Here is a 21,218-nt window from a genome sequence, read left to right as displayed (position 1 = left end):
AGTGATTTTGGTGTCCGAGAAAATAAAATCTGTCATTGCTTCCACTTTTACCCCTTCTATTTCCCATGAAGTGATGGGACCAGATGCCATGAACTTCATTTTTTGAATGTTGAGTTTTAAACCAGCTTTTTCATCCCCCCTCCCCCTTTCACTCTCATCAAGCAAGGCTCTTTAGTTCCTCTTCGCTTTCTGCCATTAGAATGGTATCATCTGCATATCTGAATTTGTTATTATTTCTCCTGGAATTCTTAATTCCAGCCTGTGATTCATCTAGCCCAGCACTTCTCATGATGTACTCTGCATATAAGTTAAGTAAACAGAGTGGCAATGTACAGCCTTGCAGTCCAAGGGACTCTGAAGTCTTCTGCAGCACCACAATTCAGAGGCATCAATTCTTTGGCACTCAGCCTTCTTTATAGTCCAACTCTCACATCCGTACGTAACTACTGAAAAACCACAACTTTGACTGTATGTGTTTTGGTCAGCAGAGTGATATCTCTGCTTCTTAATACTCCTTTCCCAATTTTGAACCAGTCTGTTGTTCTCTATTTGGTTCTAACTGTTGCTTCTTGACCTGCATACAGGTTTCTCAGGAGACAGGTAAGGTGGTCTGGTACTCCCATCTCTTTAAGAAAGTTCCACAGTTTGTTGTGCTCTATACAATCAAAGGCTTTAGGATAGTCATGAAGCAGGAGTAGATGTTTTTCTGGAATTCCCTTGCATCCTCTGTAATCCAGTGAATGTTGGCAGCTTGATCTCTAGTTCCTATGCCTTTTCTAAACTCAGCTTGTTCATCTGGAAGTTCTTGGTTCACATACTCCTGAAGCCTAGTTTGAAGGATTTTGAGCATAACCTTACTAGCATGTGAAATGAGCACAATTCTGTGGTAGTTTGAACATTCTTTGGCATTACCCTTCTTTGGGACTGGAATGAAAACTGACCATTTCCAGGCCTGTGGCCCCTGCTGAGTTTTACAAATTAGCGGACATATTGAGTGCAGTACTTTAACAGCAACATCTTTTAGCATTTGAAATAGCTCAGCTGGAATTCCATCATCTCTACTAGCTTTGTTTGTAGTAATGCTTCCTAAGGCTTATTTGACTTCACCCTCCAGAATGCCTGGCTCTAGGTGAGTGACCACACCATCGTAGTTATCTGGGTCACTAAGACCTTTTTTGTATAGTTCTGTGTATTCTTGCCACCATAATCTCTACTGTTTCTGTTAGGTCCTTGCCATTTCTGTCCTTTATCATGCCCACCCTTGCATAAAATGTTCCCTTGATGTCTCCAGTTTTTTTGAAGAGATCGCCGGTCTTCCCCAGTCTCTTGTTTTCCTCTCCTTCTTTGCACTGTTCATTTAAGAAGGCCTTCTTGTCTCTCCTCGCTGTTCTCTGGAACTCTGCGTTCACTTGGGTGTATCTTTCCCTTTCTCCCTTGCTTTTTGCTTATCTTCTTTCCTCAGCTCCTCAGACAACTATTTTGCCTTCTTGGGTCTCTTTCTTGGGGATGGTTTTGGTCACCGCCTCCTGTACATTGTTACAAGCTTCCTTCTACAGTTCTGCAGGCACTCTGTCTACCAGAGCTAATCCCTTGAATCTATTCGTAACCTCCACTGTATAATCTTAAGGGATTTGATACAGGTCATACCTGAATGGCCGAGTGGTTTTTCCTAGTGTATTCAGTTGAAGCCTGAATTTTCAATAATTTTCAATTTTTCATGACTTGAGCCACAGTCAGCTCCCTGTCTTGTTTCTGCTGACTGTGTAGAGCTTCTCTGTCTTTGGCTGCAAAGAATATAAATCAGTCTGATTTCAGTATTGACCATTTGGTGATGTCCATGTATAGAGTGGTCTCTTGTGTTGTTGGAAAAAAGGTGTTTTCTATGACCAGTTCATTCTCTTGGTAGAATTCTGTTAGCCTTTGCCCTCTTCATTTTGGCCAAACTTGCATGGTAGTCCAGGTATCTCTTGACTTCCTGCTTTTGCATTTCAAACTCCTGTGATGAAAAGGACATCTTTTTTTTTTTTTTTGGTGTTAGTTCTAGAAGGTCTCATAGGTCTTTGTAGAACTGGTTAACTTCACCTTCTTCGGCATCAGTGGTAGGGGCATAGGCTTGGATTACTGTGACGTTGAATGGCTTGCCTTGGATATCAACTGAGATCATTCTGTCCATTTTGAGACTGCACCCAGTTACTTCGTTTCAGACTCTTCTGTTGACTGTGAGGGCTGCTCCATTTCTTCCAAGGGATTCTTGCCCACAGGAATGGATATAATGGTCATCTGAATTAAGTTCATCCATTCCCGTCCATTTCAGTTCACTAATTTATTTCACTGATTGATGGACTAAGATGTCAGTGTTCACTCTTGCCATCTCCTGCTTATATCCGAATTTACCTTGCCTCATGGACCTGACATTCCAGATTCCTATGCAGTATGGTTTTTTACAGCATCATCACACATCCACAACTGAACATTGTTTCTGCTTTGGCCCTGTCACTTCATATTTTCTGGAGCTGTTCATAATTGCCCTCCACTTTTCCCCAGTAGCATATTGGACACCTTCTGACCTGGGGGACTATTTTGTAGTGTCGTATCTTTTTGCCTTTTCATACTGTTCATGAGGTTCTTGTGGTAAGAATAGTGGAGTGGTTTGCCATTCCTTTCTCCAGCAAACCATGTTTTGTCAGAACTCTTCACTATGACTTGTCCGTCTTGGGTGACCCTGCATGGCGTGGCTCACAGCTGCACTGAGTTAGGCAAGCCCCTTCGTCAAGACAGGGTTGTGATCCAGGAAGAGGAGTGTGTCTTCCTCAACTCTTTTACAACACCCAACACAATGCTTGGGAGAAATAGTTCCTTGTTGAATGTTTTTAATTGCATGAGTATGTCATGTTTTCATTAGGTCATTTCAGAGTAGAACACTTGGCATAGTGCTTTATGTATATTGGATAATCAGCACATTTGTTAAATCATTTAAAAATCTAGAAATGTTCATGTTACTTTTAGAAACAATGAAAAAAGAAAAAGCAGATGAGAAAGCGCCTGCACACTAGGTTCTTAGAATCTAGAGTAGTTAACTAATTTGATGAACATGACTAGTAAGCACCTCAAGTCCTCAGAAGTTCCTGTAAAATGATCAAAACTGTTTCTTTGTAGAAAATGACTGCAAAGGAAAAACCAATTGCTATTACAGGTGTGGAAAGTAACAGCATCTAAAAAAGTAAAGGCTCTTGTTGAGGAGATTAAAATTTTAGATACATTATTTTGCAGAGTAGCATGTAGAATTTAATGATGGCTTGAGTTTGTGTTACTTGATGTGGAAATGGAGTGCGGTAGCCTGTGCCATTTAGCTGGCCGAGTCACAGGTAAAACCTGAAAGGAAATGTAGAATATGCTGTCATGATATGATTTTCCCAGGTAACATGCTGATACACACACAAAAATGTGATTTGGCAAGGTCAAGAGCTTGTACAAAGCTCTTGTGAACTTTGAGGTTTAGAAAATGGCAGACTTTATCTTTTGGTTGTTTCAAGAACTTCCTGTAATTGAGGTTACAAGTGGCGGTTTGTGTTCTTTTCCTCCTCCCCCTTCTTCCTTCTCTTCTCCCTGCTCCATCTTCACTTAACATCCTCCAGCTTCCCGAGGCCCGCCCTGTTTTCCTGCTTCTCTTCTCTGCTTCTCAACTTGCTCTTTCCCTCTGGCATCATCTTCACAATCTTTTCTCTCAGTCTCACAGTCTCTACAGATTTATGGAAAATTATTTTTCTTCCTCGAGTACAGACTGGATTAAGCAAATCATAGTTAACTGAGAAGGGTGGGAAATGATAAAATTTTTCTTTTTAGCTCTTGCTTGCAAAGGAGAATATCTTTTTATTTCTAGATATTAATGTACCTTGTAACTTTAATATTAACAAAAAGAATAGAAAAGTGATATGTGATACATTTTTTTCTCATTCTTATTAACGATATTTACTAATTCCAGAATGATTCAAATTTCACAATATGCTTTCTTTTTAGGTCCGTATTGAAACAGCTACAACTCTGAAATTAAATATCCTTTAAATATTCTAAGAATACTTCACTGCAAGGGATTTTAGCAATACTTTAAAATTAATTATTTTTAAAACATAATTTATGACATAGTTTAAAATGTAATTTTTGATTGGTTTGTTATATTTGGTTTTTACATATATTTTATCCTGATATATTTCATATATTCTAAATTTCATGTATTCTCAGTATTCCTTAACCGCTCTTCACCTGTTGATGATTTTGAGTTTAGAACAGATCAGTTTCTGCCGGTAAGAATATTTATTTCAGGTTTTATAAAAATTTATGCTTATGTCTTTTGAATATTGTGTTATTTTATAGCTGAATTGTATGTATCTATTATTTAGTAAAGCTGCTTTCAAAAGTATATTTAGATTATTTTGGAAGTGATTGCTTTTATTGGTAACTTTAGTTTCAGTAATTCTGTTTGTTTTGTTTCATTATCTTGTTATCCATTTTAGAGTTGACTGCTGCACTTTCTGTTCTCACTAGTGTAAGACATCTCATTTCGTATCCGTCTGTTACTCTTCATCCTAGGTCATCCCCCTCTGTTGTCTGTGTATGTATGTCTGTCCTTACCTGAAAAGCACAATACCTAGTCTTATTCTTTTCTTTCCCTTCACTCAACCCTCAGCACCTGTTTTGTTTCCACATAGTTGTCACTCAGTAAACACTTGTTAAATATGTCAGTATGATTGGGGCCTTAGTGTTTGCTTTTCTTGAGAGGACTAGACAAGAAAACTTTTTGGTAAAATATCTGCCTATATTTCTTATGGGGTCATAAATGGGTACACTTGGAGAGCAGAAAGGTTTCTTTAATAGAAGAATCACTTAATGCTTTTGGATGAAAGAAAGATGTTTTACCAGTCTGTTTAAAAGTGAATCAAATATCTGAAAGAGCAAACGTTTCTGTCTCTGACATCCTGTGATTTGCTAATTTCTACTATAATTTTCACGATGTAGAAGTTAAAAGCCAGACATAGGTTTTTTGTTTTCTATTTCCTAATCAGAAACATTCTGTTGCACGTATAATTACAAGTATTTGTCTATAAAAATTTATATCAGAAAGCTGGTATGTGAGTGCAGTAATGGCGTTCCTCTTGCTATAATGAGTGGACTTTGCAAAACAACAGGCGTATTGGAAAAGAAGTGACAAAGGACTTTTAAAAGTTGAATTAGCTGTATAAACTTTAAACACAGAAACTTCAAACACACTTTTTCTCTGAAGACATTTGTGGATGAATTAAATTTGAAAATGGGCACATTTAACAGCAATAAAGAATAAGATCACTGTCCTAAATATTGACACCTTAACCAATTTGAAGTTGTATAGGTAATGCTAAGGTTTTGTCTATTTGTCTTTTATTTCTTTGCTATTATGACTTAATTTTACTTCTTATTTCTGTCTTTACGTGAAGGTTTTTTACATTTCTGTACCAAACTTTTATTTTTTCTTTTACTTACAGTATTTGGAAACCATGTTCACACTACTCTTTCAGTTACTTCAGCAAGTTACAGAATGTGACACAAAGATGCATGTTTTACATGTCCTTTCTTGTGTGATTGAAAGAGTCAACGTGCAGGTAATTTTGTCGTAAACATGAAAATAAATGTTAGAGAAATGTGTAGAGTACATGTAGAATTCGTTAACATCTTTGCTTTGTACACATTGTTTAAGTGTTAAAACATTCATTAAAATGGTTCTATTAGGTTGTGATTTCAGTTCTGTATCAAAATTGACTTTTATACTTGGCGTTTTTAAAAAATGACCTAAGAAAATGAAAAGATAAAAAATTGGATCAACAATGTAGTGTTGTTTGTTAGAAAGCAAAATTATATATCTCTTAGAAAATTCAGTTTATTTTGAATAATACTTTTTACAATTTAAGATGTTTGAGTGCATACTCACCAAGGTCAGTCAGCAAATACAAATATTCTCAGAAATCTGTTGTTTGTACCTTAAAGACTGAGTGTGTTTCGTAGTCTAGGCCATGTTATATCCATCACTGGTTTAATGTAAAAATAATATGTAAAGTTTTTAACAGTAAATTATTATTTAATTGTATTCAGCTTCCCTTATCACTCCTAATGTTTGTGAAAAATTGATAATCCAGGAACCACACTGTAATTATCCTATAATTTCTTATATCCAAGTTTACACTGCATATTTTTATTTGAAAAGTGCTGAATAAATCTGTGAGATATTAATTAGGAAAAGATAACTGAATTTAAGTCCACAGTCCTGGAGTCTGCTCCTGAATCTATTAGTGAATTCTGACACCTTGAACCTGCTTATTAATTCTAAAGCAATTGATGAGAATTGCTATCAATTATTGAGTAATGACAAGTTTCCAACTCCTGTGCCAGGTGATTTGCATGTATTTCTCATTTAATCCTTTAAAAAACCTTTGTGTGGGAATTAGAATTCATTATCTCGAACAATTTGAGGCTTCAAGAAATATGCCAAAGTTCAGACAGTTTAGTGGCATTGATAATATTCAAACTCATCGTTAACCTTCTCACTGGTAGTTCAGCTGGTAAAGAATCTGCCTGCAATGCAGGAGACCCAGGTTCAATCTCTGGGTCGGGAAGCTCCCCTGGAGAAGGGAATGGCAACCCATTCCAGTATTCTTTCCTGGAGAATCCCATGAGCAGAGGAGTCTGGCAGGCTGTAGTCCATAGAGTCACAAACAGTTGGACATGACTGAACAACTAACACTAACCGACTAACTGAACTCAACATTATATTGATGTAACACAGTTGCAGTTTTGAGTGACCATTAATCATTTTGAGCAGATTTGAGTCCTGGTGTCTAAAAGTAGTAATATCTTAAAATTTTTTAACACTTGTGTTTCTTATTACATTAATTACATTATTTCATTTTGATACTGGTTTATCAATAACATTGAGAGAATTTGGTCATTGAGACTGTTTTTAACTTATTTCAAGTCCCTGTCTCTGCTCTTTGGCTTGGACATGGTCTTGAACCTTGAGTCCTCATGTATAAAATGGTAAAGATAAAGATTACTCTCAAGGATTCCTGAGTATAAACTTATCACAGATATTTAATATTAAATGTTCAATATGCAGATTACTATACAATTGCAATAATATTTTAAAATTGATTATATTGTAGAAGCAAGATTTACAGTTTTTAAAATAATCTTATTTAGACACCATCTGGCTAATGGGAATTTCTTAAAGAAGGTTTTTTTTTTCTTTTTGTAGAAATGAATTTTCTTACCCCATCTCCCCAAACTGCTAAACCTTTTCCCACATAAGTTTAACATTACTCTTGCTTCAGTTCAGTTCAGTTCAGTCGCTCAGTCATGTCCGACTCTTTGTGACCCCATGAATTGCAGCACACCAGGCCTCCCTGTCCATCACCATCTCCTGGAGTTCACTCAAACTCACATCCATCGAGTCAGTGATGCCATCCAGCCATCTCATCCTCTGTTGTCCCCTTCTCCTCCTGCCCCCAATCCCTCCCAGCATCAGAGTCTTTTCCAATGAGTCAACTCTTTGCATGAGGTGGTCAAAGTACTGGAGTTTCAGCTTTAGCATCATTCCTTGCAAAGAAATCTCAGGGCTGATCTCCTTCAGAATGGACTGGTTGGATCTCCTTGCAGTCCAAGGGACTCTCAAGAGTCTTCTCCAACACCACAGTTCAAAAGCATCAATTCTTCGGCGCTCAGCCTTCTTCACAGTCCAACTCTCACATCCATACATGACCACTGGAAAAACCATAGCCTTGACCAGCAGACCTTTGTTGGCAAAGTAATGTCTCTGCTTTTGAATACGCTATCTAGGTCATGCTTAGTAAATTTAAAAATGCTTTTGTTTCTATCCATGGTTATCTTTCACAGCACAAATAGTCTAAGCAGCTCATATGTCTATATCATTAGTAAATAAGATATAGTTATCCTATTAGTACTTTTTGTTTTTAGAACGTGAATAGGAAAGGGTTATGAAAAATGTTTTCAGGAAAAAACATTTTCTTGTGTTAACCTTTGAATAACACCATCACTTAAATATCCTTCAGGTATCATTTGTATATAAATATGATTTTTGTCTACTAGATTGCAAACATTTTGAACCCTCTTACAGCAGTACTTTCTGACACATAACAGTTTTTGAAGTTTTAGGGAAGTCACCATCTTTATACCATAGCTTGAAATTTTTTGAAGATTATAAAAAAATGTGTTAATCATCAAGTAAGATGTCAGGTAAGCAGTCTTTGGACTTAAGCATTTCTGAAGGAAAAGAACAAAATTAAAAATTCAAGAGCCAGTGTGAAATGTTAAATATTCTGTTGAAAGTGTTAGCTAAAATGAGATGTTAATAGAGACTTACTTTTTAAATTCCCTTGCAAATGGAACCTTTGTTAAACCATTTGTTAGTCTGTCACATATTCGAGTTTCAGTTGTTTTTCTAATGTGTTATGAATGAAAGTGGGTATAATCCTGTGTGGGAATGAACTCATAAGACTGTAATGCTCATAGTAGAGCCCCCCCCCCCCCCATTCTATTTTTTGGAGTAGAAGTGCCAAAAGATGAGTACTCTCATCTCAGTTGTGTTACACTTGTGGTTCACTTTCTGTTGTGGGATATTTAGCCTGATATCTATAAAACATTCTTAATTCCATGTGTTTTTTTTAATGTTATTTAAATAACTGATCATTGGTCTACCCAAAACACATAATCACTTTAAGAAATGTTTATAGTATTTTTTTTCCTTTTACATGTTTTCACTGAAAAGTTTTAAATATGCAGACATGTTGTAGTAAATCACTACCCATATATTCCTCATGTCATTTCATCACAACACTTTACCTTAGTATATTAGACCTCTCCTTCTGAATCATAATCATCATTAGATTCAGAGAACTTAACATTGATGTAGTGCTGTATTCTGATGTCAAGTCCATATTCAGGTTTTCTCAGTTGCCCCAATAATTTATTTTTTTACCTCTCCCCTCCTAACCTAAGGAAATGTGTTTGGCTCTCACGTCATCACTTTGTTTTCTAATCGCCAGCCCCTTTTTAAAATCTTTTACAACACTGAATCTATGATTGATTTTTAAAATAGTGTCTTTGAAACATTGATTTTAATTTAGAGCATATTCTAATGAACAGTTGAGACTGGGATATAAATATTTCATGACTTTCAAATGTAATTGGGTGCTTGGTTGTATTATTCACCCAGTCTATAATTCATAGCACATATTTCCTTTCTTCCATGCCTTGGAAGACATTCTGTTTAATTTGTTCAAAACCAGAACTTTCCTTATCAGTAAAACATGCTGTTTTTAGTTGAATATGAATGCATTAGTTACTCTGAAACCTGTTTTTATGTATTAACTGGTCTGCCTTTATAAGTTAATTGGAGGGATCTTTGAGATTGAGCACTTAGCAAAATTAAGTGCTCAATAAATGTCTGTTAAAATAATATTCAGAATTGGATACGTGAACAGTCTCTTAATATTTATTCAGTTTTATCTCACTGAAATATTTGGGCAAATATTTAACTTCTTATCTTTCTGCATCTCCTCTCCTAAACCTGGGGAACAAATCTGAGAGATTTTTTTTTGTGTGTAGTATACACTATACTTTAGTGTATGATGTTTTATAAGCAGAATAGAGAAACCTTTACTGTTTCTGGGAGCAGTTTTTTTGTTTTAATTATTGGAGTATAATGCTTTACAATATTGTGTTAGTTTCTGCTGTATAACAAAGTGAATCAGCCATATGTATGGGAGAAATTTTTAATTTTTAATCCTGGGGATTGATAGTACTGAAACTGTGAAACTCGAGTGTTTTATCACCAAGTGTACGCTCATCAGATCAGTTCTAAATACAGGGTGGCTGTAGGCTGAAACCTGGAGCGCAGTTTCCAGGTTCTGTGTGGAATCAGGTTCCATTTTATTTTCCAAAAATCTCACTATCAAGCCGTGGTGTGTGTGATGTAGGGGATATTTTTTAAAACTGGTGAAGTTAATCCATGTTGGGGTTAACAGTTTTATCCTTTGAAAAGGATTAAGGGTTCATATGCTTACCTTTATAGCCTCTGCTTTTTGGTGCCTGGTCTTCAAGGCCTGATACTTGAAAGATGCCATTTGGTAATGGTTGAATGAATGAGGAAATGCTGACTCTTTTAAAAACATTATAATTCCCAATTATGTAAGTTGTTTCATTAAAAAGAACCAGGATATAACAGCATTTTTTATTAAGTAATTTCTATTAAAGAAATAACAGGCGTCAGTATGTTGTTTTATATTCCTAAATTTTATTTCAGCCAATAAATTTGCTGCTTGTTTAAAATTATTTAAAAATATTTACCCTGGAGCTCTGTGTCTCTATATACTATTGAATTTATCTTTAAAAGGATGTATACTTAATACATTACATCCAGTAAACCGTTTGCTACCTGTGACCTAATAGGTCTGTCAGTGTTTCTGAAATAAGTCGCCTTCTTTACTAACCCAGCTCTGCTGCTTCCTCTGCTTCTGTTGTGATAGATACGACCGTATGTAGGATGTTTGGTACAGTATTTGCCTCTTCTTTGGAAGCAGAGTGAAGAGCACAATATGTTGAGGTGTGCTATTCTGACAACACTTATTCATCTTGTTCAGGTAAGTTCCTTCTCCACAGTTTCTAGTTCAGTTTTTTTTTTCTCCTTCTTTAAATTTTTTTTGCTATTTTCATGTGATTGATGTTAGTGGCAGTAAAAGACCTCACATTATTCTTGTTCATGTGTGATCTACACCATTTAAAAACACTTTTTTTATATTCACTATGAGCACTTTTTGACATTTAAAAAAATATTCTCTACATTTAAAAGACAATTTCTTTCATTAGAGGTGGTTGTCCCCAGAGAAGGTAGACTTGTGATTTTTACAGTCAGTTGTTTTTTGCATGTAGTTTCCTTGGTATTCAGGGCTCTTCTGTATAAACTGACTCTCCATTTTCACTTAATTTAAAGTAAAAACTTTCCTTTCATATGTTGGGAAGACAGAAAAACAGGTAAGTTGCCTTTGAGGGAAGGAGTTAATTTGATATTTGATATCTTGACTTTGAGGTATGGGGATGTGCAGCAGGTTGAGAGAACCCTAAAATTTCAGAGAGAGAGAGTTGGAGCTGCAGTTCTCATTTGAACTGTTAGGGTGGATTAAGGTCTGATGGTATGAGAATGGAGAGGGAAGCACTTAATGAGAATATCTGTCTGTAGGGATGCACAAGTGACTTTTATTGCTCTTGCTGCAAAAGTTGATAGATTTTTTCCAATGGGGAGATCTCTTTCAAAATTAAGAATTAGTACTCTAAAATGTTCCAATAAGTTGAACTAATATTATTATTATTATTATTATTTTAAAAAACCCTTTTCAGTCACCTTGAAACATAAACTTATTCTTTCACCAAATTTTTATGGTTGAGTTTTATAGTTATAAATTTCTATCTGAGGCAGTTTTAGATATATGGATAGTGATACAAAAAAAAATTTTTTTAAGCACTTTTGTCTATCCTTTAATTCTTGTGATTATCCTGAAAAATTATATCCCTTTAATAAATGAGAATACAAATGCTAATAGAAGGTTAGCAGTTAGTCTGAGATTGTTCATGTAAGTGTCAGAGCAGAGAGTGATCCTCATGTCTTTTGCCTTATATCTCTGCCAAATGTGTTTTTAGACTCAACTTGAGATTTTTGTGAAGGAGGTATGCTCTTCAAGCAGTGTTACCTTAGGAAATCTTAGGAAGCTATAGTAACTTGCGGGAAATGCTTGGAGTCTATAGGACCTTTTCCTTTAATTGTGACACCCTGGGTATGTATAGGCCAGTGGTACAAGTTTTTAGCTAAGTAATCGTGTGCCCTTGGAGAAAACATACAATGTTTAACATTAAAAATGAGAATACCTTAAAATAAGATTTTCAGTCATTTGAGAAAGTTATATAATTATTAGGGTTATTGGTAAGTTTCCTTTCATGGAATTTGTTGCATCTTTCAACTATCATTTTTATTTATTTATTGAAATTTAGTAGACATATTAGTATAAGTATTTGTTTTTATTTTTGTTTTCCTTCTTAAAATTCTAGGAACCTAGACTGATAGTCTCTCTGACTGAGGAGTTTAATAATGAATGAAAATAAACTTTCTTGCCTGCAGTAGTTTTGCCTCAGTGGAAGTAGGCATTCATTTATTTGATAAATACGTTTTTGAACACCTGCAATATGCAATACATGGTACTAGGCACTGGGAAACAGAAATGAATAGGATAAGCTTTCTGTGAATGTGGTTGTCTAGGGGAAGACTGAACAGCTAAGTGCTCTTTGAGCAGTAAGGACAGAGTGCTGTGGGGCACTTGGTGGGTTACTTGTCTGAGACTGGAAGACCTCACATGGGTCATCAGAGAAGTCTTCCTTCAGAGGTGATACCCAAATAGTGTATCATTATCTCTTGACCTCCCTGTATAGAAGATGAGGATTTAATTTTCATTTTCCTGGGTATGACTCCTATCCTTCAAGCCTCCCAATATAGTTAGATTATAGTTTAAATTAGGTCACTATTTAGTGTTTGTATGACTTCATACACGGAGTTCATATATAAAGAATGTTGAAGTCATATATCATTATATACGACTAATTTTCTATCCTGTATAACCATCCACCTAATCTCCACTCCTATATTAATAATTGTTTGCTTAGTTTATTATAAGTTTTCCGTTACTGTGCAGCAAATTACCACAGATGTAAAGGAATAAAATGGCATTCTAAATACCTCATAGTTCTGTAGGTCAGAGGTCGAGCACAACATTTTGTACTCTTTGATCAGTCTGATAGCCTGAAATTGATATGCTGCCAGACTAAATTCCTCTGGAGGCTTCAAGGAAAATTTTTCTTTACATTCAGTCAGCTTATTGGGAGAATTCAGTTCCTTGGTCTGTAGCACTAAAATCCCAGATTACTTGCTGGCTGTCAGCTGAAAGTGAAAGTTGCTCAATCGTGTCTGACTCTTTGTGACCCTATGGACTGTAGCCTGCCAGGCTACCTTGGAATTCTCCAGGCCAGAATACTGGAGTGGGCAGCCATTCCCTTCTCCAGGGGATCTTCCTGACCCAGGAATCAAACCAGGGTCTCTTGGATTGCAGGCAGATTCTTTACCAACTGAGATACCAGGGAAGCCTTGGAGGCCCTCCAAGTCCCTAGAGTCCAGCCACATTCCTTGATCATGACCCCTTCCATCATTATCATCAGCAGTGGGGAAGTTCTTGGTTGTCAAATCCCCTCAGGTTTTGAATCTCTAACTTTCTTTCATGCAGCTAGCTAAAGAAAACTCTTTTAAAGGGTTCATGTGGTTAGGTCAGGTTAATCTGTATAATTTTCTTATTATAAGATCATTCAATTTGAGACCTTAGTCATATCTGGAAAGTAATATCTAAATTAGCATTTGATTGAATAACTGGGGAATGGTCTGTGTACACTGAAGTTATGAAATTAAGAATCATAGGTGGTCATCTGAGAATTCTGCCTGCTACATTTGAGCTTTCTGTGTAACTGAATCCATTCTGTCCACCTGTTATCTAAACATTCTCTCAGTATGTTCCCACACATCAGGTACTTTATTACTTTCATCATCTTGGAATCTGGAAAATTGATACAAGCTTTAGTATGCATTGGTTTTTACTCTGTGCTTGTTCATGGCTGTTATAACTGGATCCCCTTTCAGTGTCATCAGAAGGGTTCTTCTTGCCTATCCTTTCTGTAGGATGCCTGTTTTCTGTACCTGTCTTCTTCCTTGTTATGACTTCCTGTTTCTGCTGGAGCCCACGAATGTCTGTGGCATTCTGCAAAAGGTACTTGGGGGATAAATTTTGTCAAGATTTTGCATGTGTGAAAAATGCCTTAAAGTTTTCATGTTGACTAGTAGTTTGGCTGGGTGTAAAATTCTAAATTTACCCCTTGAGAGGCATTTTTAGTGTGTCTTCTAGCTTCTGGAGTTGCTCTTAGGAATCCTTAGCCATTTTAATTCTTGTTTTCTTGAATATGTCATCTCCTCTTTCCCTTTGGCAACTTATATGATCTCTGTGTTTCTATTTTCAATTTCATGATGATGTGGGTATATTTTCATTCCATTGTTCTGGACACTTGATGTATATTGCAAACTGGAAATTCATGTTCTTGGGTTCTAGATAACTCCATCACATTCTGTTGATTATTTCCACACTTTTGTGTTTTTCTTTTGTCTCTTTCTGAACTTCTTGTTGCTTAGATGATAGATGAATGACCCAGCCCTATATTTTTCTTCCTGTTCGTTTCTGCTTTTCCTTCTCTGCTGGGGTCCAGCCCCAGCAGGATCCAGGGGAACTCTCAGGATGAATGGCGTCGGCGAGAGAGACACGGGTCTTATAATGGACTGGAGAGGGATGGCACGGGTCTTATAATGGACTGGGACCTGGTGGTCCGGGGTCAAAAATAAAAATAAAAAATAAAGAGAAAGAATAAGGGAGAGAGAAAGAGACTGATATTCCTTGGTTTACACAGAAAGCCAATAAAGTCCCTGACACGGGACTTGCTCTGTTCATGGAGGCCTCAGGCGCCCTCTCGGTGGGGTGAAGATGCAGAGCGCCTTCTCAATTGGGTGGAGACGCAGAGCACCTCCTCCATCGGGTCTTAGAAGCCTGGCAAAAATGAACTCAGAGGGCCTCTGTGCTCCAGGGAGTCAGCCTGAAAAAGAAAAGAGAGAGACAGAGAGAAAGAGAAAGAAAGACATGGAGACCAGAGCTCTGGTGAAGTGGGATCTGCAGCTTTATTTTCAAAAGGAACTTTTATACTCTGAGTTACACATTTCTCAAAGTAAAAGATACAGAGTCAGCTCAACATTCCATCAATTTTACCTTTATTGAAACCAGGATATTTTCTGTATACCTTTTCATAAACAAAGATCTTATGTTATGTCTGGCTCTGTGGCCTGTTAACATTTCATGACTCTTCTGATAAAGGTTGATCAGCCAGAAACCTTGTTTTCCCTTGAAGTGTTTTTCTTTATTTCTCCCAGCCTCAGAAAGTACTAAATAAAGTTACAGTCTCACGGAGCAAAGGTGCAGTGGGTCACGACAAAGAAAGAACTTATTAGCTCAAAGGTCTGATGTGGTTAATACCAAGGCTACTACTTGTTTTTCTTACATTCCAACTACATTAACTAACGCACTCCCAGGTGCACAGTGGATAAGGGATATGGGAGCTTGGCAGCAAGCACTGGCCCAATAATGAAGCCTTTACCAGTACTGTTCTAATAATTTTTCATCCCTCAAAGGGCTCTATGCTCATTAGGACTTTTAGAATGCTTAGGCTTCCTGTGCCTTTCATGGTTGGGGAGTTGTGAGCAATTATGTGCGTTAGTTGCAAGAATATGGATAAACCTGCCAAGCAGGCTAAAAACTAGAGTCCTAAGTTGATTTTTTTTTCAGAGAAAGGTGGTCGGGGATAGCCCCCTGTTAATGTCAGAAGAGTTGGTAAAAGACATAATATAGTAAACAGTAGACAGACAGACTTTGGTTCTGGGGTAGATGCTCGGGCAGGTCCAGGGAGTGAGTCCCTTGAGTCCTGATCCGCCTTGCCTGTCAGGTCTCTTCCGCATGACCTTGTCATGGATGGGATCTCCTGTGCTGGCTCCCGGCACGTCTCTTTGTCCTTTTGCTCTACTTTCTGGGGAATTTTTTGAGCTTTATCTTTCAGTCTTTCTATTGAGCTTTTCTTCCCTGCTGTAATATTGTTAATGTCTATGAGTACTGTCTTTTAAATTAAAATTTTATTTATTTTTAATTGAAGTATAGTTGATTTATAGTATTAATTTCAGGTGTACAACATAGTCAATTCAATATTTATATAGATTATACTCCATTTGAAGTTATTACAAAATAATGGCTATATTTCTCTGTGCTGTGTCATGTATTCTTTGTTGATTACTTTATACCTGTTAGTTTGTGACTCTTAATCCCATAACCCTATTTGTCCTTCCCCACTCGAGGAGTTCTTTTTTGTATTGTTGAATAATCATTTTATATTTGTATACAATCATTTGTATACAGATAACGGTCATTTGTATTGTTGAAAAATCATTTCATTTTTGTTTTCATGAATACAGTGTTTTATTCTAATAAGGATATTAACATTTTTCTAAGCTTTTATCTCTATATGTGGTCTCTGTTTCCTTCAGTCATGTCTGTTGATGTGATTGGTTGCCTGCTTTTTTTTTTTTTTTCTTGTGAAACTTTGAGGCATGCACAAAAGAAGGAAGAACAGTATAATGAATCCTTAGGTAACCATTTCCCTTCAAGAGCTGTATCAATATTTTGTCTGTATAAATTTTATATTTTAGAGTGGGCACTAAAAAGTTAATCAAAAGGATTGAATATATATGGGAAACTTGCTGATTGTGGGTTTTTTCTTTAAAAGAGTCTAGTTGGAAGCTTTTTTTTTGTATGGAGCAAATGTTTTGGTTCTGTGATTCTGAGATCTTTCCTTAGTGAAAGATCCATCAGTCTTTTGCCCATTATATTATATCTCTGTTTTATATAGTATCCCTAGTCTTGATTACCTGATTGTCTCCTTGTCTTCAGATGCTTTGTTTTGCCTTACGAGAATAAAGGGCCAAATCTGTACTGATTAAAGAGGGCCAGTTGTTTGACTATGCACAAGGATGAGATCTTGTCATCAAATGTCTTTTAAAATACCTTCTACAGGTCCTATTACTTTTAATACTTCCCTCAGCTTCCCTTTCCAAAATACCTTGTGCTGTCAGTTCCCAAGTCTTTTGGAGTTTCTGTAGTGTACATCAGGTGGTTTCTTGCCCTTTTTCACTGCTGGCTTTGAGCTTTGGTTTTCTGAGTCTGCTAAATCAGTCTTTCTTTCCTGCTTCCAAAAATAAGTTGCTTTTATCTCTTCTTAAGCTGTCTTTGTACTTAAGAGTTCTAGGTCTTTAAAAACACATACTCCTATCTCCTTTTAGTGGATCTTGGGAGAGCACAGTAGTAAATGCACGTGTTAAATCCATCAGCTTTCTCCAGATGCTAACATAGTGATTTCTTATACACAGTCATTTTGTATAGCTGCAGCACTGAGTATCACAGTTGGGTGTAAGGGCCTGTTCTTATTGTTGCCTAGTTGCTAAGTTATGTCTGATTCTTGCACCTCCATAGACTGTGGCCTGCCAGGCTCCTCTGTTCTTGGGATTTCCCAGGCAAGAATACTGGAGTGGATTGCCACTTGCTTCTCCAGAGGATCTTCCTGACCCAGGGATCAAACCCAAGTCTCCTGCATTGGCAGGAGGATTCTTCACCACTGAGCCACCAGGGAGTCCTGAGGCCTGGTTAGGAAAGCATAAAGAATGTGTCTTGAAGTTCAGAGGAAGGTGTGTTATCATTTGTATTTTAGAAAGGTAATCAGTGCACCTGTGGGGACACTGGTTTGGAATGGAGTAAAACTAAGGTCAAAGAAATAGTTGGGAAGCTCTTCTGTTAACCGTGAAAGAGACGATGATGTGAAGTAAAGCCATGGAAAGAAGGGGGAACATTTGAGATAGAATTAAGGATTGCTTAGATTTGGGGTGAGGAGGAAGAAGCACAGAAGGTAGTTGTGGTATGATTTTTTGCTCCGTAGACAGTGGTTCATGTCACTTGAGTTAGGAAATGCAGGAACAGAAGCTATTTTTTAGGAAGATAGTGGATTGGTTCAGTGATTTACTTGAGAGTTTGAGATGCCTTCTGGTTGATAATTTCCTATGTCATAAAGAGTGTGTGGAGTTCAGAGGTTTGGGTTGGAGATAATAGATTTGGACATTATCAGCAAGTACAATGGCAACCCACTCCATACTCTTGCCTGGAAAATCCCAGGGATGGCAGAGCCTGGTGGGCTGCCGTCTTTGGGGTCGCGCAGAGTTGGACACAACTGAAGTGACTTAACAGCAGTAGCAGCAAGTACAAATCACACGAGAAGAGAGCCAAAGACAGTACCCTGAGAAATACCACTTTTTAGAGAGTGTTGTTCTTTTCTCCCTGCTTAACTGTAACTATAATTGTAATTATTTCACAGAATTGTAGACATTGTTTTATAGTTACAGTTGTGGATCGAAAGTGTTCAAATTTACTTAAAGCTGCATATCTGACACATTCTGACACATTCTTCAACCCACTAGATTACAGAGCTAAATTTCTTGAAGCTTTAACTGAGAGAGTCTTTTATGTTTAGCAGTTACTTTAGTTTTGCTAATGCTAGCATTTTGTGCTCATTAAAATGTGCACTAAGTAAGTAGATTCTAACATTCCTAGGAAATATTAAGTCTATTGATATTAAAAAATGAACTTGATTAGTTTTCCTTAATTTTTTCCTTTTTGCGTTCTGTTAAGAATTGAGCTGTGGAGAGTGAAATTTAACTGAATTTTAAGGCCCAGTTTACTACTTTATTAAATGTGACATTTTTATAAATCTCTTCTTTGGAAAAATCTTTAATAAAGTCTATCAACCCTTGCATAGTTGTAGAAAGGCCCAAACTTAATGAATTTAAGAATAAACTTAGTGTATTTCCACTGAAGTATCTATATCCTGCTGATAAAATTTTGACTTTAAATATATGTGTGTGTCATTGAAAGAGGCATTCGTATACATTTTGTTGCTTTGTAATTATATATTATATTGACATCTGAATTATTTTCTAAGTGAGGAGATGTTTGATAGTTTGCTTGGTTTCCTTTCTTTGCTTATTAGATTGTAGAGATTATGAGTTAGAAATTGATTTTCTATCCTCTTATGTTCCTTTCAAAGTGCTTAGATTTAGTGTGATGCACTGAGTCAACCTCCATAAGACAATAATTAGTCAAACTAGAATTTTAAATTAAAATCTCCCTCTTCCTCCATCTTTGTTTTCTTATTAAAAAATTGGCATAAATTCTTCATTAAAAAATGCACACATTAAAAAAAAAACTCCTTTTACCCCTCCCAACATCCTTTTCCAACATCCATATTTAACTAGTGTCAACAGTTTTTTCTGTTTGCTCCCAAGAAACTTTTTTATGCGTATATCTTCATATCAGATATATAGCTATTAAAAAACTTTTTTGGCTTGTGAAATTGTTATACACCCTTCTTTTTAATCCCAATTTGTCATTATTTTTGAAATTGTTTTCATTCCATGCCTAATCCTTTTTCATGACTACTGAGTATTCTAGAATATGAAGGTATTATAATGTAGTTATCTTAACTGATGAACATTTAGATTAGGTTCTTTTTGACTGAGTTATTTAGTTGGGATAATTTGTAGAATTTAACACATCACTGTTTACACATCTTCAGTCATCATGGAAGGGAATATAAATATGTATATGAGAAATCTCTTAAAATGAACGTGTATTTGTAACCTTGATGTATATGGTTTTACTACCATTAGGCAATTGAATATTTTTTTACTACTGATTTCCAATTGTAAACAGAACTAATTTTGTTTTAATAATGCTTATAATTAGAATCATCCTTTTAAAATCTGATTGATTGATTTTTTTAATAAATTGGTTTTAGGGCTTTTTTATATGATAGGTGATTTTTTTGGTGGGAGGCGGGACTTTAGATTATCTATGTTAAGTTTTATTTATACTTCCCATAGGGATTAGGAGCAGACAGCAAGAACCTGTACCCTTTCCTGCTCCCAGTTATTCAACTGAGTACAGATGTTTCCCAGCCTCCACATGTTTATCTTCTGGAAGATGGTTTAGAATTATGGTAAGAGGAAAAACTTGATACTGTGAATCTTATTTATTTATTTTCCTGGCCTTCCCTACTGATGCCAATAAAGCAGAGGTCATGTAACAGGGTTTAAAAGCTCAGCATTGAAAAACAGAAACATAAAGGCAGTTTCCCTGAACTGGGTAACATAGTAACTCCCACTTTTCTTGGCATCTGTCGCTCATTGTAGGCTTGTAATAGTAAAAGTTAGAGAGGAAGTTTCAATAAGAACTCAGCTGCATTTCATCTTTTGGAATTTGGAATGTGAAATGAGGAATCTTGACCAAAACTAAAAATTGACATAAAAACCTCCACACTGTTAAATGGGATGTTTTGGGGGTTATTGAATTATTTTCAACTTCTTACTGCTTTACCCAGTAAATACTCGGATAAAATACCTCAGCCTCAGATATTAATGCTACTTAGTCTTGACTTAATATTTTACTGAGTATAGTAGTATATAGCGTTAAACAGTGAAAAACAATTGAACCCTGTTTCTGTGACATCTCAGCGCCACAAATTATGTAATGAATGAATTGCAGTTAAGTAAACACAGACTGAGCATTGACTAGAAATCTTTTTGCTTCATCTTACTGATGGCAGCAGTTTTCTTTGGGGCTAATCTACTTAAGATGTAGTTAACAATACAGGAAAGCTTTTAAAACTCCAATGTAAAAAACCTAGTATTGGAATTTAAAAAAGCAAGTCAAAGGAAGTATACATGGAACAAAGTGAACGTTTGTGGTGCCTCCCTCTGTCACTGCTCCCCCTCTCCTTCTCTTCCTTCCTTCAGTTTTCCTTGGGTGTTTAGGAGTGAATAGTTTTTTGATTCTTAGAAATTGTTTTTGGTGCAAATGCGAATGAATGGTCTGTAAACAACAGCAACAACAAATCAGAATACTAGATGAACAATTGTAAAACATAACTAGGTAGATACTTACTAATTTGCAATTTGTGTTTCTCATATTTTCTAGGTTATATTGTTTGAATTTAAATGACTTCTGGATGGTTTAATTGTGAACTAGCATGTGTTGGAGCCTTTTATATTCGTTTATTTTTATTTGTACAGCGTGGGTTACTCTAAATCAGAGGTTGGCAAACTTTTCCTGTAAAGGGGCAGATGGTAGGCTTCCTAGGCTTTGTCCTTTCTGTCCCAGAGATTCACCTCTGCTGTTGCAGTGTCAGAGCAGTCATAGACAATATGTATACAAATGGTTTCAGTTGTGCTCCAGTAAGACAGCATTTATAAAAATAGGGTGTGGACTGGATTTGGCCCATGAGCTATAGTTTGCCAACTTCTACTCTAGATTACAAATTAAAACAGTAATCTCTGGCAAATAGATTCTTTTCTGTAAACATATATATCATTTATCAGAAAATGAAAAATATAGTAAAGAGGT

At 36.2% G+C, this 21,218-nt stretch overlaps 1 protein-coding gene across 2 annotated transcripts in view; it reads left to right on the top strand.

Annotated features, from left to right (window-relative positions):
• The window catches only part of IPO11 (importin 11), a 204,064-nt gene that overhangs the window by 81,261 nt on the left and 101,585 nt on the right, over window positions 1-21,218 (top strand). For both annotated transcript variants that reach the window (NM_001192932.2, XM_005221488.5), the window contains 5 exons: window positions 4,018-4,051; window positions 4,261-4,301; window positions 5,517-5,633; window positions 10,569-10,682; window positions 19,700-19,815. In NM_001192932.2, coding sequence (NP_001179861.2) covers window positions 4,018-4,051; window positions 4,261-4,301; window positions 5,517-5,633; window positions 10,569-10,682; window positions 19,700-19,815 — 422 coding nt within the window. The remainder of the gene's footprint in view (window positions 1-4,017; window positions 4,052-4,260; window positions 4,302-5,516; window positions 5,634-10,568; window positions 10,683-19,699; window positions 19,816-21,218) is intronic.

The sequence above is a fragment of the Bos taurus genome, chromosome 20, assembly GCF_002263795.3.
Source record: "Bos taurus isolate L1 Dominette 01449 registration number 42190680 breed Hereford chromosome 20, ARS-UCD2.0, whole genome shotgun sequence".
Classification (NCBI taxonomy): domain Eukaryota; kingdom Metazoa; phylum Chordata; class Mammalia; order Artiodactyla; family Bovidae; genus Bos; species Bos taurus.
Note: the sequence above shows the minus strand (reverse complement) of the source record. Positions and strands in the feature narration are given on the sequence as shown.